The sequence below is a fragment of the Lagenorhynchus albirostris genome, chromosome 15, assembly GCF_949774975.1.
Source record: "Lagenorhynchus albirostris chromosome 15, mLagAlb1.1, whole genome shotgun sequence".
Classification (NCBI taxonomy): domain Eukaryota; kingdom Metazoa; phylum Chordata; class Mammalia; order Artiodactyla; family Delphinidae; genus Lagenorhynchus; species Lagenorhynchus albirostris.
The window spans coordinates 83,734,528-83,754,175 of NC_083109.1; the positions used below are offsets into that span (position 1 = coordinate 83,734,528).

The following is a 19,648-nucleotide window of genomic DNA, read 5'->3' on the forward strand; positions in this document are numbered from 1 at the left end:
GAAATTTTTAAGAGGCCGGAAGAGGAATTCCGGCAAAGCTTTCTTGGGATTCGCGCTGCAGCACGAGGGAGTGAAAACAAGTAACCGGTGCCCTTGCGTGCTCTCCAAGGAGGGTGGGCTGCCTCCTGAAATGGGGTGAGGGTGGGGGAGGATCGGTGGGTCTGCCGGGGAGGCGGCGGCTTAGGGGGCTGCCCACCCCCTGGTGGTGCAGGGGACATGCCCTGCTTTTGCTCCAGGCGCCTCAGAAGTGGCAGTTGGTTTGCGGCCTGTTTGTATCTCCTTGTTCCTAATTTGCCCCGTTTGCGCATGCCTGCAGTTATTTTTAGTCCCTTTCAGTTTCTTTGTATTCTGTTGCTTGAGGAGACGCTTGTCCAGGTACCAGCCCTGCAGCAGAGGGTCCCAGCCTAGCTCCCTTGAGTCTGGGGAAAGCAGGAGCTGAGTTAAGGGTCTTGGGGGAGTGTTTTGTTTGCCCAACGCACAGCAAGTCAAACAGTGAGGAGTGAGGTGCACAGCAAAGAAAACGTTTGTTTATTCAGGAGGCCACCAGGTGAGAACAGGAGAACAAACCTCAACCCGCCTCCCTGAAGGGGAGGGGCTCAGGATATTTACGGAATAAAGCTGCCACGTGGGGAGTCACCTGGGGAAAGGTGATTGGAGATAAGAAAACTGTGAGGCAACTGTAATTCTGCGCAGGTTAAGCTAAGCTACAGGCTTCTTCATGGAAGGAGAAGGGCGGCTCCAGCACGTTCTGAGGGTGGAGTTCTCCACCCTCTGACGTCAGAAGGCCACACATCAGCTGCTCGCGCATGCCCACGTGGGGGGGGGGGTCAGTAGTCTCAACCAGTCTTAACCGGCTCAAGCTCGAGCTAGACACTGCCAACTTCAAGTCCCTGAAAAACAACTTGGGCAAACATCTTGTTTAGGCCACTTGGAGGACATGCAAGTTTTTTGTAGCAACAGTTAAAGCAAGCTTGATGCTGACGTCAGTACAGTTCATTATTTATTAAGCAAGTTATAGCTTAATGGATCTGATGACTGCCCTCAGTTTCAAAAGGAGTGGACCCTCTTCTCACTGATGCCATGGACCAGCCCTAAGACAGACGGAGATGGAGGTGAGAGTTCCAGACTCAGGACCTGTGTCCAGGAGACCCCTGTGTCACCCCCAGGTCAGTCTGCCCTGGAGAGAATTCTAGAGCCCCTGGAAAGGATGGACTGGGCTTGGGGCTGAGGATAGTGGCGGTGTCCCTCTGGGAAGCGTGGGGGAGAATTGGGAGCCCAAGGAGGCCCCTCCAGCTGGAGAACATTCACAGTTCAGGAGTAAAGCAGGCTGACCCCATCCAGCCCTGACTCGAGAAGCAGGGTAAGGTCCGGTGTTGGCGGATGGGTGTGAAATGGAGGACAGTACAGGCACAGACACCCGGCTCGCGTCCTCCCCCAGCATGGCCTCTGCTGAGATGTGACTGCTCCCTTCTCAAATGTGGGGTCTCCATTTCCCCATCTGAAAAATGGGAACAGGAGTAGCACCTCCCACAAGAGGGGGCTCCCCATTCCCTTGGGCTGCTATGTTTGTTTCATAAAGGTTTTTTTTTAATTATTTATTTGTTTATGGCTGTGTTGGGTCTTTGTTGCTGCACGCAGGCTTTCTCTAGTTGTGTTGAGTGGGGGCTACTCTTCATTGCGGTGCACGGGCCTCTCGTTGCGGTGGCTTCTCTTGTTGCGGAGCACGGGCTCTAGGCTCACGGGCTTCAGTAGTTGTGGCTCATGGGCTCTAGAGCGCAGGCTCAGTAGTTGTGGCGTGCGTGCTTAGTTGCTCCGCCGCATGCGGGATCTTCTCGGACCAGGGCTCGAACCCGTGTCCCCTGCATTGGCAGGCGGATTCTTAACCACTGCGGCACCAGGAAAGTCCCGGGCTGCTATGTTTGATAGGAGCGTGGAGCCTGGGCATGTGAAGAAGGGATGTGCTAACCAACTTTTATAGATGTTATCATAGATGAGTCCGTATCTTCTGAGCACAGGGCCAAACTACTGGCCAAAGGTGTTTTGTGATTTGGCTCTTGTGGGCATACAGGGCACGATGTGTCTCTGGTTTGGGGGAGCGGGGGACGTTGAGTAATGAACCCTATTAATAAATTTCCAGAGCCTTCCTTGGGGGCTTCCTGAGGACCCCTGGAGGAGGTGCCTCCAATCCGCCACACCCCACCCCATGAATAGCGCAGAGCCCCACCCTCTGGCGGCAAAGTGTGGAGTTGCGTTTTCCCAGCATCTCTCCACCTTGACCCATTTGGCAAAAGCCCTTGCTCTGTCCTCCGGGCTGGGAGGACTGTGCTCCCTCTCTAATCTAATAAAGTCTCTGACCCAAAGGGCTCCACCAGGCAAACGTGAAATTTGAGAGGCCAGGTTGTAGGGACAAGTACCACATTTCATTCCAGAAAGTTACAGCCCCACCAGCTGTGTGTGAGAAACCCCACTGGCCCACTCCAGATTTAGAAACTTAAAAAAATTTTTGCCAATAATTTTGCAAAAGCAAAATATTTTAATTTTTTTGACTTAATGAATCAAGGGTGAATTTGAGGGAATGAGCACTTACAGAATGGAAAAATAAGGATCTCTGAAAATCTTTCATAAAAGCAACAAAAACATTGGCAAAAATTGTCAAAATCTATCAATAGTTTTCCAGAACTTTGGAATTTAGCCAAAGGCTTGCAACAATTTGGAGTTGTTTTTTTTTTTTCAAGAAAATGGCTGAATATCTATGAGAACAGTGAACTTTGGGGCACTTTAACTTGCACTATTTCCATCCCCCTCTCCCCAGCTTTGTGGCGGCCTTGAAAACTGATGGCCACAGAAACACAGTAGCTGTGAAAACCAGCAGCCTGGTTGCCCCCGGAGGGGACCAAATGGATTTGAAGCTCCCGAAAAGCCTCGTCCCTAGAACACTGTCAGTATTTGACCTGTAGGGCGAAGCCTTGGAAAGCGCCATTCACAGGAATTGTCTTTCTTTGCCCTGATTAAGAGCTCACTCTGAGAGTAAAGGTCTATGCCCTGGGCATTTGTCAGAAACAATCAGTGGCCATTGATTAACATTATAGCTATCTGAGGTGATAGCAGTTAGGGCAAACAAGAGGCTGGCCACAAAACTTACAAGGAAAATTTCGGGAATGAGAAGCCTGTGTGGGGCTTTGAAAGGATCTGATGTATTTTCCCAGGGATCTAGAAGATCATGCCCATGCATAGGACTGTGCATATGCCCAGGAAAATCCTTAGACAGCTTTAATCGCTCACATCTGGCTGGCCTTGAGCTGCTGAGCAAATAGGGAATGCCGGCTAAGGCAGAGCGGTGGACTGCTGGGGCATTGAAGGTGGTCCTAACACACAGGGGCCCCTTGGTAAAGCCTGGGAGACTTATTGGTTTAAGGCATGTAAGGAAACCTCTGTCCCATCATTAACTGAAAGCTAAAATAACTGAGCAGAGACTTCACACAAAAAGAATAGACTTTAGAGACTTCCCTGGCAGTCCAGTGGTTAGAACTCTGAGCTTCCAAGGCAGGGGGTGTGGGTTCAATCCCTGGTCAGGGAACTAAGATCCTACATGCCATATGGCACAACAGTTTGGAGTCTTTTTTTTTTTTTTTTTTTTTTTGCGGTACGCGGGCCTCTCACCGTTGTGGCCTCTTCCGTTGCGGAGCACAGGCTCGGGACGCGCAGGCTCAGCGGCCATGGCTCACGGGCCCAGCCGCTCCGCGGCATGTGGGAGCTTCCCGGACCAGGGCACGAACCCGTGTCCCCTGCATCGGCAGACGGACTCTCAACCACTGCACCACCAGGGAAGCCCAACAGTTTGGAGGGTTTTGTTTTTTGGTTTTTTTAAAGAAAATGGGAATACAGATTTTATAGAATTAGTCAAAGAAAATCAGCAAATAACAAACAGCACAACAACAAAGGACAAAAACAAACTGAGGAGGGAAAAGGGAATCTGATTACTAGAGGTGTGTATTATTTAAAATGTTCAGTTTTATGAAAAAAGAGTGGGGGCGGGGAGACATGCAAAGAAACAGAAAAGTGTGGCTCATACACAGAAAATAAAAAAGCAGTTCATGGAAACTGGTCCCGAGAAAGCCCAGATGTTGGATTTTCTAGACAAAGAGTTTAAGCCATTAAAAAATGTTCAAATAAGGAAATTACAAAACCTGTGTTGATGGGCTCATAAGATGTAATTTGTATGACAAAAATAGCACAAAGGAGGGGCGGGTGTATTGTAGGAGTGTTTTTGTGTACTGTCGAATTAGGTTGGTAGTAATTCAAGCTAGACTGTTTTAAATTAAGATTTTTTTTTAATTTTATTTATTTATTTTTGGCTGTGTTGGGTCTCTTGCTGTGCACGGGCTTTCTCTAGTTGGAGCGAGCGGGGACTACTCTTTGTTGCGGTGCTCAGGCTTCTCACTGCGGTGGCTTCTCTTGTTGCGGAGTGCAGGCTCTAGGTGCACAGGCTTCAATAGTTGTGGCACTCAGGCTCAGTAGTTGTGGCTCGCGGGCTCTAGAGCGCAGGCTCAGTAGTTGTGGTGCACAGGCTTAGTTGCTCCGTGGCATGTGGGATCTTCTCGGACTAGGGATCAAACCTGTGTCCCCTGCGTTGGCAGGCAGATTCTTAACTGCTGCACCACCAGGGAGGTTCCTAAATTAAGATGTTATTTGTAAGTTACAAATGGTCCCTGACGTACTATGGTTTGACTTACAATTTTCTGATTTTACGATGGTGTGAAATCAATACACATTCAGCAGAATTTTGAATTTTGATCTTTTCCCTGTGTAGCAACATGTAGCATGAGACTGGGCAGTGGTGGCAAGCCACAGCTCCAGTCAGCCACACAATTGCAGTCATGATGGTAAGCAACCAATATACACTTACAACCATTCTGGACACATACAACCCTTCTGTTTTTCACTTTCAGAATAGTATTCAATCAGTTACATGAGATATTCAGCACTTTATTATAAAAGAGGCTTTGTGTTAGATGATTTTGCCCAACTGTAGGCTAATGTAAGTGTTCTGAGCCCGTTTAAGGTAGGCTAGACTAAGCTACGATGTTCAGTAGGTTGGGTGTATTAAACACATTTTCGACTTGCAATAATTTCAATTTAGGATGGGTTTATCAGGAGTAACCCCATCAAAAAACATCTGTATAACTCAATAGCATTTTGAGTGCCATATGTATCACTGTACTGCAACATTTTTTAAAAAAACAGCTCAGGATATAGTCGTGTTTCCTATTTCCCAAGCGGCTCCAGGGACCTAGTCCTGTTTCCTATATCGCTGGTGGCTCCGGGGATGTGGTCATGCTTACTATATCCCAGTGGCTCCTGTGATATAGATCCAGTCTGTAAAACAAGAAAAGTATATTTTAAATACTTTTAAGACTTAGTGGAGCAAAGATTATTTTGTTATTGATTTAGGTGTCAAAGTATTGTGTTTATTATGTAATGACACCATGGCTATGCTAAATACAATATCATCGACCTTACTGGACTAAACACTCATTGCAGTGTTCCCAATTCACAGGAAGCATAAGTAAGAAAAATTAGAAAGTTTTAAAGAGAATAACTTAACACCAGAATTTCTTCACAAAAATAAAAAGTTAAAAAGAGGCTGCAGCTAACTAAGTTTCTGGGTGGCCGATTTATTCGCCAGGCAAGGAAAACCACTTACTAATGGTGAGTGAATTAAATCTTAATAGAGGCAGCTGAAAAAATATGTACAGAGAAAATAAACACGTTCTAAAACTTTTAGTTTTTTTGGTCTTTGAAAAATTGAGGACATTGATAGCAACATCAATAGTCAATTTTAAAACAAGACAAGTGGTTTTGAGTGATTTTCCTTGTCTTTTGATGAGTTGACAGTTGTTGCTAATATTGCTCAGTTCATTGATTTGTTTGAAAAGTCAGTGCCAAGTTTGAAATGATTGAGGAATTAGCCTCTATGAATAGCAAGGAGCAACTACAGGTTAGAATATTTTCAAAGAACATGAAGTTCAGAAGAGCCAATGAAGTTCACAGTTGACACTACTGTTTTATAACATATGATAGGTTGAAATATTTTTCAAAAAGTACCTGCTGATAAATAATGCAATTAATAACCGTAGACTTTAATTGGATTATTTGTTTGCTTGTTTTTGATATTGAGTTGTATGAGCTGTCAGTATATTTTGGAAAGTAACTTTTTTTTTTTTTCTGGTACGCGGGCCTCTCACCGTTGTGGCCTTTCCCGTTGTGGAGCACAGGCTCCAGACGCGCAGGCTCAGCGGCCATGGCTCACGGGCGTAGCCGCTCCGACGCATGTGGGATCTTCCCAGACCAGGGCACGAACCCATGTCCCCTGCATCGGCAGGCGGACTCTCAACCACTGTGCCACCAGGGAAGCCCGGAAAGTAACTTCTTGATGGTTGTATCTTTTGTAGATATTTTCTCCCAGTCCATGGGTTGTCTTTTCATTTTGTTTATGATGTCCTTTACTGTGCAAAAGCTTTTAAGTTTGACTGTGTCCCATTTGTTGATTTTTGTTTTTGTTTCTTTTGTCTTGGGAGACTTGCTACGATTTATGTCAGAGACTGTTTTGCCTATGTTCTCCTCTAGGAGTTTTATCGTGTCATGTCTTATTTTTAGGTCTTTAAACCATTTTGAGTTTATTTTTGTATATGGTGTGAGGGAGTATTCCGACTTCATTGATTTACGTGAGGCTGTCCAGCTTTCCCAATACCACTTGCTGAGGAGAGTGTCTTTCCTCCATTGTATATTCTTGCCTCTTTTGTTGAAGATTAATTGACCATAGATGTGTGGTTCATTTCTGGGCTCTCTAGTCTGTTCCATTGATCTATATGTCTGTTTTATGTCAATACCATGCTGTTTTGATTACTGTAGTCTTGTAGTACTGTCTGAAGTCTGGGAGGGTTATGCCTCCAGCTTTGTTCTTTTTCCTCAAGGTTGCTTTGGAAATTCTGAGTCTTTTGTGGTTCCATATAAATTTTAGGGATATTTGTTCTAGTTCTGTGAAAAATGTAATGGGTATTTTGATAGCGATTGCATTAAATCTGTAGATTGCTTTCAGTAGTATGGCCATTTAACAAGAATTAATTAATATTAATTCTTTCAATCCAAGAGATATCTTTCCATTTGTTTGAATCATCTTTAATTTCCTTTATTAATGTTTTATAGTTCTCAGCATATAAATCTTTTACCTCCTTGGTCAGGTTTATTCCTAGGTGTTCTTTGATGCAATTTTAAATGGGATTGTTTTTTACTTTCTCTTTCTGAGATCTCATTGTTAGTATCAAGAAATGCAACAGATTTCTGTGTAATAATCTTGTATCCTGCTACCTTGTGAATTCATTTATTGGTTCTAATAGTTTTTGTGTGGAGTCTTTAGGGTTTTCTATATAGAGTATCACGTCATCTTCATAAAATGGCAATTTTACCTCTTCCCTTCAAGCTCGGATACCTTTTATTTCTTTTTCTTTTCTGATTGTTGTGGCTAAGACTTCCAATACAATGTTGAATAGAAGTGGTAAGAGAGGATATCCTTGTATTGTTCCAGAATTTAGCGGGAAGGCTTTCAGCTTTTCACTGTTGAGTAGTTATTGGCTCTGGGTTTGACTTATATTTTCACAAGCTTTGTACATTTGTCAGGCTAAGCCTTTTTCTGCTCTACAAATATTTTTGCCAACATCAATTGCAACACATCTTAGAAGATTTACTGCAGGTAATGAATTCTTTCAGCTTTTTTGCATCCATAAATTTTTTAAAATTTGTCATCTTTTTTGAAAGGTATTTTCACTGGGTACAGATTTTTGTGTGTGTGCTTTAAAGATGTTGCTCCACTGTCTTCAGCCTTGCATTGTTTATGACAAGAAGTTGGCTGTCACTCCTATATTTATGACTCTGTGTATCATGTATCTTTTCATTTAGATATTTTTATATTTTCTTTTTGTCACTGATTTAAAGCTGTTTCATTGTTTTCTTCATATTTCTTGTGCTTGGGGTTTGTTGAGCTTCTTGGATCTGTGGATTTAATTTTTATTACATTTCAAAATTTATTTAGTTCTTTTCTTTTTCTTTTCATTTTGGATAGTTTCTATGGCAGTATCTTCAAGTTCACGAGTCTCTTCTGCATTGTCTAATCTGTTAATCCCATCCATTGTACTTGTTACTAGGACATGGTTGTTTTCTCCTATACAAGTTTCATTTTTCATCTTTTTTTATATATGCCATGTTCCTCCTAAACATGTCCTATGTTTTCTCTAGCTTCATGAACATATGGAATACAGTTACAATAACTGTTGTAACGTCCTTGTCTACTAAATCTATCATCTGTGTTGTTTCTGGATTGGTTCTGATTGATTTTTCACCTCATTATGGATCACATTTTCCTGCATCTTTGCATACCAGGTAATTTTCTATTGCAGGTAAGGTGTTACAGAAAGATAGCTTGTCCTTATTCTCCACAGCTAAACTCTCAAGTTTTCTGGTGAATCTATAAACCACTGAAATTGTTTTCTCTGATACCACTCATCAATCAGCTAAAGACAGATTGTTCTGACTTCCTTGCTAATTTACAGCTAATCAGTGTACCTGAAACACAAAAGTGCAAACAAGAATCACTGTTCCAAGACTGTCTGTAGCATTTATTCTTTCCTTTCTCTCTCTATTTTTTTTTCAGGCCATGCCATCTGGCTTGCAGGATCTTAGTTTCCTGACCAAGGATCAAACCCAGGCCCCCAGTGGTGGAAGCTCAGAGTCCTAACCACTGGACCACTAGGGAATTCCCCTTTTTCTCTCTTTTATTAAAATTTTGGTAGGTTTTTTTTAGTTACTTAGAAGTCAACCCATGGTTTTGGTCTCCATTGTGTACAAGTAAACAGCATGCAGATAGTTAACTATTTGTCTTTAAGTTTTTCTTTGATGTCAGACAAAAAAGAATATGTACTTTAGAGTTCAAAGACAAGCAAAACTAATATAACGTGCTAAAAAACAGAATACTGTTTTCCTTTAGGGAAGAGGGAGGGCAGTGGTAGGAAGGGGAATGAGGAGGGTTCTTGGAATTCTGGTAATGTTCTATTTTATCACTTTGTAAAAATTCACTCAACTCTACCATTATTTATTTATTTATTTTTTTTGCGGTATGCGGGCCTCTCACTGTTGTGGCCTCTCCCGTTGCGGAGCAGAGGTTCCGGACGCGCAGGCTCAGCGGCCATGGCTCACGGGCCCAGCCGCTCTGCAGCATGCGGGATCTTCCCGGACCGGGGCACGAACCCGTGTCCCCTGCATCGGCAGGCGGACTCTCAACCACTGCGCCACCAGGGAAGCCCTGTCTAGCACTTTTGATGCTGAACATGTGATGATGATGGTGGTGATGGTGATGTGAGGATGAGGATGTTTACCCTCACCAACTGCACCAGTCAGTCCTTCCTGAGATCTTCAGTCTCCTGGCCACCCCTTGGTTCAAACTTTGGGGAAACGTGGAGAGAGCAGGAACTTTCCTCTCTTCTCTCCAGGGAGCTGTCTCCCCACCTGCTTTGTGCTGTTCATTCCCCCGGTTGAAGTTTACCCCCAGCTCTTGCTGCAGACCATCTCTTTATCACTTGAGAGCAGTGGCTTCCTATCCCCGTTGCCCAGAAGTTTCAGAATCTCCCAGGATATCCCAGTTCAGGGTCCCAAGTTCCCCTCCAGCCCCCAGCCTTCTGAGACCATCAAGTTCCTTAGGTACCACAGTGTGGGGAGAAGATTACTAATGAGGCCGTGGGGCCTTGGATCCCGCCCGACCCTTAAGTGGGCCCTGGGAAACCTATTAAGTGACCCTTTTCTTACTGAGAGTCCCTGGGAACAGAAGCTGGAAGGTGATGGGAGAAGAGGGGGAATGAGGTGGTGGAGTCCGTGGGCTTCCACAGACTACGCTTCTACGGTCTACACTGCTACTTTATTATTTTTATTCACAGAGAAGCTGGTGTTTGATCTCTGCCTTGAAGAATGAGTAGACTTCCAGGTGGGGAAAGGACATTCTGACATGGAGAAGGATGCGTGAGGTCAGGGAGAAAGGAGTGACCGGGGCACATGCAGGTTGCTCTGCGGCTTGCCAGTAAGGTGAGGGTGAGGCCAGAAAGGTAAGCTGGGTCCATGTTGTGATGGTTGGAACTTGCACTTCTTCCAACCAGAATTCAAGCCACCTTCTCCTCCACCCAGACTGGATCTCTCCCTTCTCAGGAGTCATTGCTAAGACTCTGTTCCCTCCAGGATTGGAGGGTGGGTAAATGCACCCAGCCAACCGAGGAGCTGAGGATTGAATTCAGCTGGCATTGGGGGTCTGGATGTCTCCTCTAAATGAATCTCCACATTCTGGTCTCCTTTCTCCTGGGACGCCATAGAAGATGGCGCCTTGTGGGTGTGGGTAGCGGGGGCTGAGTGCAGAGCTCATGCTAGAATTCACCAACTCAAATCCCCGTTTGCAGTAGAGAGGAAACCTGGGAGGAGGGAGTCTGAGGTCCAGAAGTTTCGGGGGATGTAGGAGATTCTCTGTCTCTCTTTGTCTCTGTCTCTCACCATCCCTCCCTCTGTTTCTCTGTGTGTGTGTGTCTGTGTCTATCTCTGTCTCTCTCCATCTTTCCCTCTCTTTCTTTCTGTCTCTCTGTCATCCCAGAGCCTGGTGAACCACCTGGGCTGGGGACACTGCCGAGCAACAGGTGTCTTCACCGCCAACCCATCTGCCGCCTCAGCAGGTGCAGCCCTTCCCGTTTCTGGTCGTGCATCTCATTCTGTTCCTGCCTCTTTGCCTCTGAGTCTGCTGCCTCCTCTCTCTTCAGTCCCTTTCTGTTTCCCCTCATTTTGGGGTGAGGGGGGACCGACAGGTGAGAGAGACCCAGAGAAGAGCGGGCTCCCTCACTTAAGAGCACAGACTTTGGAACCAGCCAGATCTGGGGACAAACCCTGATTCAGGAGGATGCTGGGTGATGCCTTCCGCGGGTCAGTCTCTCCAAGTCTTGGCTTCCTCACCTGTAAATGAACGTGATGATGATGCGTACAACTCCATAGTGGGATCACAAAGATTAAATAATACTGTGCAGGCAGAGCACTGGGGACACGCCTGCCACTTGTGAGGACTTGACAAATAGCAGTGATAGCGGCCCCGCAGTGGTGGTGGTTTCGATGTGGTTCCTTGGCTCCCATCGGTGTGTAGAGGGAATGGTGTGGAGGCCTGTGGGGCAGTGCCGGTGAAGAGCGAGAGGCAGAGACAGCGTCTCTGGACCGCTTTCCAGGAGCCGGTGGTGGGAGAGCCGGGGCGAGGGGCTGGGGAATCGAGGCACAGACGCCAGCTTGCCGGCATTCTGGGTCTTGGAATCAGAGCAGACAGGAGAGGTGCTGCTGATGTGTGGCAAGTGCCGCTGCGCTGGTCCACACATGGCCTCTCCTCGCTCCACTGCTTACTCGATCTCTCCAGGTGACTCTCCATCCAGAGCAGAAGGTACCAAATACACAGGCAGCAGGAAACAAGCGAAAGGACTAAGCATGTCTTGATATTTGGGTATTTTTTCATTCAGTAACACCTCCTATAGCAGGGGGTGCTGGGCCAGACACCTGCCCCACATTATTTCTCTCCATCATTAAAACCATCCTCTGGGGTCGGGGAGGCTGCCGATGCTCTCAAAGGTTAAAAACTCTCTCCGAGCTCTCTCCGCTGGCCAGTGGAAGAGCTGAGACGAGAAGCCAGGTGTGTACCCCTGAGCCATCCTGGCTGCAAGAGGACGGAGGAACTAGACCGTTGTATCTTGGGGTGCTCTTGGGAGCCACAGAGAAAAGAGGTGACTCGGGCAGTATCACAGACAGGACCAGAAACCAAACCTCCTTACCCAGCCCCCCAACATCCCTATTATCTGAGCACTGCCCCCCAAAATTGAATGATGAGGCAGAACACACCCAAAAATGCACTGCACACTCGTGTGAAAATAGACACACAAACCCACGGGTATAGCTAGAAAGGGCTGTGCTGATATGTGCACTGGCCTGAGGCCCTTCTAGGATCCGTAAATCGTCATCTGTTTCCTTTACTGATTGTAAATTAAACTGACCTCTTGCAGCTTCCTTATGGACCCCTAAAACATCAAAATATCCTTTGAAATGGCTTAGCTTGGGAGTAAAAGCATAAGCACAAACACAACTTTTGATAGAATCCTAAAATAGCAGAACTGGAAGAAACTCTCAAGGTCACCTGGCCCAACTCTCTTACGTTACAGGTAAGGAAACAGGCAGTGGTGCCTCGTGACCGGCTAGCGGATGGTCAAGGGTTTCGTGGTTCATGGCTCAGCGGCTGTTGGTGCACATTCTATAAGATGGCCTCAGCGCAGGAGGAGAGGAACCATCGGGTAACTATGAAGGGACAGCTCGAGGGATGCTGGAATGTCCGCATCAGCACCGGCCTGATCCGGCAGCTTGACGTGTGTCGATGGATGTCCGCTCTGTTGTTACGCGTGTAAGTGCCTTGAAACGGTGATTGGCCCCAGCCGGATAGGGCTCCTTAGGAAAGCTCAGCTTGCATTAGCTTTCGAAGGAGTGACATTTTAAGGATCAGAGTGTACGGAGAGAAGAATGTGTCTCTTGTTGAGTGAATTAAGGGGATGGCAGGACAATTGACCTTTGGTGGCTGGATGGGGAGATGAACATGATTCCAGTAGGATGTTTTTTGGGGGGGCATTGACCCTGAAGATGATTGACTGCGTGTACCCCATCTGAGACTGACGGCAATGTGGAGTTTAAATGGCCAGGAGCATTTTAGGGAAGGAGCCCACAGAAGTTGGGGCAGTTGGCTGTTGTGAAGGGGTGGGGCCTCTGAGGTTCCAGGGCCAGAAACCCAGGTTAGGGACATAATAGGGACACTGAGAGGAGGCATATATGTGGGAGAAATGAGGAGTAACTCCTTCACTTATAGTCGTTCTGCGAACGACAGTGGCGTTGCCATAATAACCGTGGAATGAGAGGATGACACGAAGCCTGCCTGGGGGACAGGAGTCTTTCCCCGGGATGCGGGTGGCTTGTAAGTTCCGCCTTGGAGGAGGAACAGAATTTCCCATTTTTTTAGGTAGATAACGCCCGGGACTCCAGGGGATCGGACCAGCAGGATGTGAAGCTGGGCATCGTGCTGTGCTGAGGACTTTGGACTTAAGCCTGAAGGTAAGGAAGGGAGAGTTAAGCAAAGAATTGGTATCCATCCTTTGGAAGGGCTGTTCCCGTTGGTGGTATGAAAAAGTGTTTGGACGGAAGCAGCTGGGAGCAGGAGGCCGGGTAGGCTCCGCTGTGCTCATTCAGGAAAGAGAAAGCAGGAGTCGTGGGAGAAACGAGCCTCTGGAGGCTGTAGGTGTGCCCAGCAGGACGTGGTGCCCTGTTGTACTTGAAGGAGCAGGAGAGGGAACTCACCTGCCCTGCCTTCCTGGTTTCCAATTTTGGCACTAGGCAAGCTCCTCCCACAGAAGGAGGGGAAGTTTGGGGTGGAAAGAACGGATTTAGTTCAAGACTGGTTGGATTGGAAGTGTTGGTGGAAATGCAGCTAAGAGAAGGGAGTGGGTTGTGAGAGAGATGTAGGGCATAAGTCATGGAAGAGGGTGCTATCATTCAGGAAGGTGGCTGCTCGTCGTAACGTGGAGGGGGTGGACCATCTTCCCTGGTCATTTTTTCCCCTGTAACTGAGCCCAAGAGGCACAGGCCCCGGAGTACCGTGGGTTTGTCCTGAATCCAGCCAAGAGGAAGAAATGGCAAATAAATACGACAGGAAGCAAAGGCCAGGGTAGGTAAGAGAGGAGCACACGAGTCTATCTGCAAAGAGCCGGGAGCTGTGATCTCCCTGAGGGGTGCCAAGTGCAGGGGGAGAAGGCGGGGCCTCTGTGAGCCAGAGATGCTAGTGCTATTCAGGGTTGGCTGGCAGAAATGGGGACCCCTTCAGCCCTCTTCCGGGGTTCAGCCCCCCGCCCCGCCGTTGTCATCACTATAGGCTGGAACCCGGGAGGCCGGGCTCCTTGGTGCGGCCGGTGTGAAGGCTGGCCAGAACTTCAGGGTGGTGGACAGGCGTGACGGAGACACCTGGGTCCCTGGAATGCACGGGGCACAGGAGGCTGGAAGGGAGAGTGGACAGTGGCTCCGAACATCTCAGTTCCCTGAAAGATGTTGGGCTGCAGGAGATGAGGAGTAGAAAATACTGGACTGGGGAGAAAGCGCTGAAGCCCTGGGAAGGGTGGTGGGAGGGGAAGCTACGGGTGGGCCAGGGAAGGCTGGGCGCAGGGCTCCGGGCCAAGGAGAGGCAGAGGCCCTGACGTTCCTCTCCAGGCTGTGCGTCCATCCTCCCCCAGGCCCCGACACGAGCCACTGGCCCACGTCAAGCTGGACCGCCCCACAGGAGTTTGTAATCCTGGGTTTCTCCGGGCAGCCCCTGGGGCCCCGGGTGCTGCCCTTTGCCCTCCTCCTGCCACTCTGTTTGCCGCGCTGGCAGGAAGCCTGCTGATCCAGGGGCTGGCCGTGGTGGACGCCGCCCTGCACCCACCACATACTTCTTCCTGGGGGATCTGTCTGCCAAGGAGGCGGCCTACGTACCAGTGCTGGCTCCGCGCGTGCTGGCCGGCCTCCTCCTGCTGCCCGGGGGCCGCCCAGATGGGCCTCTTTGTGCCTCCGGCTGCCTGCTGCCGGCGGCCGTGGCCCTGGGCCACTACCCGGCTGTCTGCCGCCCTCAGCTCACGACTGTGGGGCTCTGCTGGTGCCTTCTCGCCGCCTGCTGCGTTGGGGGCTCTCTCCTGGCCTTGGGCCTCACCACGGCCATCTTCCAGCTGCCCTTCCGCCGTGGGGGCTTAGTCAACCACGTCTTCCGCGACCTCCCGGCCGTGTCGGTGTTGGCCTGCGGGAACCGGGACCTGCAGGAGCACGTCCTGCTGGCGGCCTGTGTGCTGCTGGGGGTGCTGCCTCTGGCCCTGATCCTTTCTCCTACGCCAGGGCGGTGCTGGTCATCCTGGGGGGTTCCTGGGGCTGCGGGCCACCGCAAGGCCTTCAACACGGTGGCGTCCCATCTCACGGTGGCCTGGGCATGCTCCACGACGGCTGCGCCACGGCCACGTACGCCAGGCCACCGAGCAGCCACTCCCTGGAGGAGGACAGGCTGGTCTCATTCATCTACATCAACCTCACTTCCCCGCTCTACCCGGCCATCTACACGCTGCGGAACCGGGACGTGCAGGGGGCACTGCAGCGGGTGGTCAGCCCCAGGACACCAGGCGCCGTCCACCAGGCTGATGTCACCAAATGCTGGATGCCAGGTGGAGTCTGTTCTGAAATCTCTCCACCACCCCCGGATGGAAACCTCACATTCCAGAACCATCTGTGACTCCCCGAAGCCTACCGGACACAACCTGGGTGCAGCGGACAAGGACTCCAAAATCAGACTCCAGCCTGCTGCTTCTGCATCTAGTGACTTTTTTTTTTTTTTGATGTGGACCGTTTTAAAAGTCTTTATTGAATTTGTTACAATATTGCTTCTGTTTTATGTTTTTGGGTTTTTGGCCATGAGCTATGTGGGATCTTAGCTCCCCGACCAGGGATCGAACCCACACCCCCTGCACTGGAAGGTGAAGTCTTAACCACTGGACCACAAGGAAGTTCCTCTATTGACATTTTGAGCTGGAGAGTTCTCTCTGGTGGCAGGGGGATTGTCCCCGTGCATTGTAGGGCGCTTAGCTGCACCCCTTGTCTCCACCCAGAAGATGCCAGTAGCACACACCACTCCCCCATCCAAGTTGTGATGATCAAAAATGTCACCAGACATTGCCAAACATCCCCTGGGGACAGGATCACCCCTGGTTGAGAACCACTGCTCTGAATCGTAGCCACACAGAATCTTTTGAAGAGGAGTGAGTAAGGAGTCTATGGCAGCACTGTTTATAATAGACAAAAACTGGAAAATAATCCAAACATTCATGAACATAGAATAGATACAAACAGCTTGTGGCATATGCATGCAATGGAATACTACACAGCAATGAAAAAGAATGAACTACTGCTACTGGCAAAAAAATAAGGACCACCCAGATGTAATACTGAGTGTAAGAAGCAAGACACAAAGAACACTTCTGGATGCTTCCATTGAAATAAAGGCCAATGACAAACTCATCTGTGGCGGTTGATGTCATCATAGTAGTTAACTGGGGGAAGGGTTTGAATTGGCAGAGGGCACAGGGAGGTTGCCTGGGTACTGGAAACATTCTATATCTTGACTTGGGTGGTGGTTACGTGGGTGTTTGTGCAGAACTTCACAGAGATGCATCCTTAAAATCCATGTAGTTTGTTGTACATGAAATGAACTGTGGCTGGTTCAAGCTATTCACAAAGACAAGCCTTCAAGTCATCATGCCTTCACTCATGCTGCTTTTTGCCCCGGTACACTCTGTTTCCACTTATGAAAATCTCTTGTATTATTCAGTGATCAGTCCAGATACTGTACCTGTTGTAGACTGAAGGTGTCCCCACCCAAATTCACATGTTGAAATCTAATCACCATTATTAGTTTGTTATTAGGGGGTGGGGTCTCTAGAAGTGATTAGGTCATGAAGGTGGAGCCCTCCTGAATGGAATTAGTGCCCTTATGAAAGAGGCCTGGAAGAGCTCCCTCACCCCTTCTGCCCTGTGAGGACCCAACAAGAAAGCAGTCTGTCTCCGAGCCCGGAAGAAAGTTGTCACCACACTGAAGCTGCCGGCACCTTGACCTTGGACTTCCAGCCTCCAGAACTGTGAGAGATACATTTCTGTTGTTACAAGCCTCCAGCTCTATGGTATTCTGTTGTAGTCGCCCGAACGGACTAAAACGGCACCCTTTCCTTCCTCCTCTCAGTTGCAACAGTTGTCACTCTAGAATGTAATCTCAGCATCTGCTTCACTTCCCAATCACCTACCCAGTCCCCCACTTCCCCACTCACAATTAGGCTGTGAGCCCCATAATATAGCCAGATTGCAGATCCTGTTCTTACATTTTAAGATCTTAAATAAATGTTCTTAATAAATGTTTGTTGGAGGAATAAGCCCTAGACAAGCTCTGAGTTCTTTGGGGTCTCACACACTGGCTGTAGGGAGGGGACACGGCTCTCGAGTCCTGCCAAGGACAAGAATCTCTAAGACTGACTCCTCTTTGGGGTCTTAGAGCATCAGAGCTGGCTGTGAAAACCCAGCTGGACAGCTTGGACCCAACTTTCCAATGCAGGGAGGCTTAGAAGCAACGCGTTTGTGTCTTGACATAATAAACTGCATTCGGAAAACTTGATAGCTCTGCTTGTACCCCCAAGGCCAGGGTCCCAGATTCCGTGAGGGGGAACTTTTCCTAAAAATGCCTCCTGAAGGGTCGGTCAGAAACTAGAAGTCTTAGAGCCAGATCAGTGCCGGTAAATACCGCCTACCTAACCTCCTGGCTGGAGAAACCACACGTCTATGAAAACTGATTCGAAGGCTGGGGAGAACTGATCTGTGCAGGCAACGTGGGACACCAGAATGACTATCAGCTGCCTCAGAAATCTCGTGAGTCTGTTTCTGTTTTGCAGATAAGTTCATTTGCATTATTTTATAGATTCCACATATAAGCGATATCACATGGTATTTGTCTTTCTCTGTCTGGCTTACTTCACTTAGTATGATAATCTCTAGATTATAGAAAACAAACTTAGGGTTACCAATGGGGAAAGCGAGGGAGGGATAAATTAGGAGTTTGGGATTAACAGATACACACTACAATATAAAATAGGCAACGAACAAGGACCTACCGTATCGCACAAGGAACTATTCTCAATTTTTTTTTAATTTATTTTTGGCTGCGTTGGGTCTTCGTTGCTGCGCACGGGCTTTCTCTAGGTATGCGGGCTTAGTTGCTCCGCGGCATGTGGGATCTTCCCTGTCCAGGGCTTGAACCCGTGTCCCCTGCATTGACAGGCGGACTGTTAACCACTGCACCACCAGGGAAGTCCCTATACTCAATATTTTATAATAACCTATAAGGGGAAAGAATCTGAAAAAGGATAGATTCATAAGTATAACTGAATCACTTTGCTGTACACCTGAAACTAACAACATTGTAAACCAACTATACTTCAATTTAAAAAAGAAAGACAGGAGGAAGAGACCAAAAAAAAGAAAGAAATCTCATGAAAGGGGGTCTCTGTCCATCTGTCCGTGCCATCTTAGTTCTTACCTTCTGCTTCTCCCTGAGGCCAGTGCTCGGGACCCTGAGGCACACAGGAAGCCCCCCGTCAATTCCTTCCCAAATCCTACGGCTATGAGGAAGTCCTCACTCAAGAGACACTTAGGGCTGGCAGTCTAACAGGCCTGGTAGCTGTGGTTGATTTGTTCCAGCGCATCTCCCGAGACGGGGTGAGGCCTGAGGGCCACCAGCAGTCCTGTTATCCGCACTGTACATGATTGAGAGTGATGACCACAACCAAAGAAACCTTTGCATTTGACCGCCTGGTGGGGAGCCTTGGTGGGAGCTGTCAGGTTGCTGAGCACAGGTGGCTGCACCTGCTTTGGCGTTGAGGTAAGTCAGGGTAGAGGCCCAGCCTGCGTCTGCTGATGGTGGCCCTTCATCCCCAGGTTCCTTTAAAAGGTTATGCAGGGAATTCCCTGGCAGTGGTTAGGACTCCACGCTTCCACTGCAGGGGGCACGGGTTTGATCCCTGGTCGGGGAACTAGGATCCTGCACGGCGTGGCATTTTGGGTCTTCGGCCGAATTCTGTGGTGGGAAATAGCAGCTCCGGGCCAGATTTAGATACTTTCAAAGGCTGACTGGCCCCTTTTCTCTCCCTCCTGCTGTACAAAGTCTTTCAAAATATTTTGAGTCTTGAGACGCATCAAGTTTCAAGTTTCAGTTTATTTATGTATTGAGAGATAATTGACACATAACATCCTATTGGTTTCAGGTAGTACAACACAATGATTCGCGACCTGTGTACATTGCGAAATGATCACCGTCATGACTGTAGTGAACATCACTTCATGTAATTGCCAAATTTTATTTTCTTGTGATAAGAACTTTCAAGATTCACTCACTCAGCAACTTTCGAAGATGCAATACAGTTCCAAGTTTCAGCTTCTAATTCTCTATTACCCGCCACGCTGACAACTGACTTGGCCTTGGGGATGTTACCATAAAGGTCTGCAGTGGAATCCCGGGCAGCCGGACTCATAGGCAGCTGCTTCCCCTCAGGGTGTCCCAATCAGCCTCACTGGGATCGGGCTCACCCCCACCAGCGCAGAGGCAGCAGGATCACCGGAGCTGGGACCTCGGAGCCTAGAACCAGTGCTTTGGTGAGTCGGTGGTGGCTGAGTGCTCATGGCAGGGTGCATCTCAGCCCTCACCTGCCCCGACAGGACCTTTTGGAAACCGGGGCCAAGTCTCCTAACAGTCAGCAGCTGGGTCTGTGCCTGGAGTGGGGAAGTACACCCAAAGTCTAACACCCACTGGGGGAGTTCACCCTCCACGGGGCAGCAACCTGTGGGAGACACAGCCACAGCCCGTTTGCCAGCCAAAGGCATTTCTCCACCAGCCAATTGCAAGACTCTACCATCCTGTTCCCAACTGTGAAGACTTCGTGAAATTAAC

General features: G+C 48.4%; 1 protein-coding gene and 1 long non-coding RNA gene across 2 annotated transcripts; both read left to right on the forward strand.

The window, feature by feature from the left end:
• The first annotated feature begins 881 nt into the window (after positions 1-881).
• LOC132504772 (uncharacterized) lies at positions 882-14,191 on the forward strand. The gene is made up of 4 exons (XR_009535077.1): positions 882-1,166; positions 9,984-10,128; positions 12,273-12,512; positions 13,119-14,191. It is a non-coding gene; the product is annotated as an uncharacterized LOC132504772 (long non-coding RNA).
• A 16-nt stretch (positions 14,192-14,207) lies between these two features.
• LOC132506306 (uncharacterized) lies at positions 14,208-19,581 on the forward strand. Its single transcript, XM_060124825.1, has 4 exons — positions 14,208-14,263; positions 14,453-17,574; positions 18,403-18,583; positions 18,966-19,581. The coding sequence occupies exons 1-2, from the start codon at positions 14,208-14,210 to the stop codon at positions 15,594-15,596; spliced, it is 1,200 nt and encodes a 399-aa protein (XP_059980808.1). The 3' UTR covers positions 15,597-17,574; positions 18,403-18,583; positions 18,966-19,581.
• Positions 19,582-19,648: the final 67 nt, after the last annotated feature.

Excerpts from the sequence above, each read along its gene's own strand:
- LOC132506306 (XM_060124825.1), top strand. The coding sequence starts at position 14,208 with ATGAGGAGTAGAAAATACTGGACTGGGGAGAAAGCGCTGAAGCCCTGG. Across the intron at positions 14,264-14,452 it reads CTGAAGCCCTGGGAAGGGTG|CCCCTGGGGCCCCGGGTGCT; the intron begins GTGGGAGGGGAA and ends TTCTCCGGGCAG.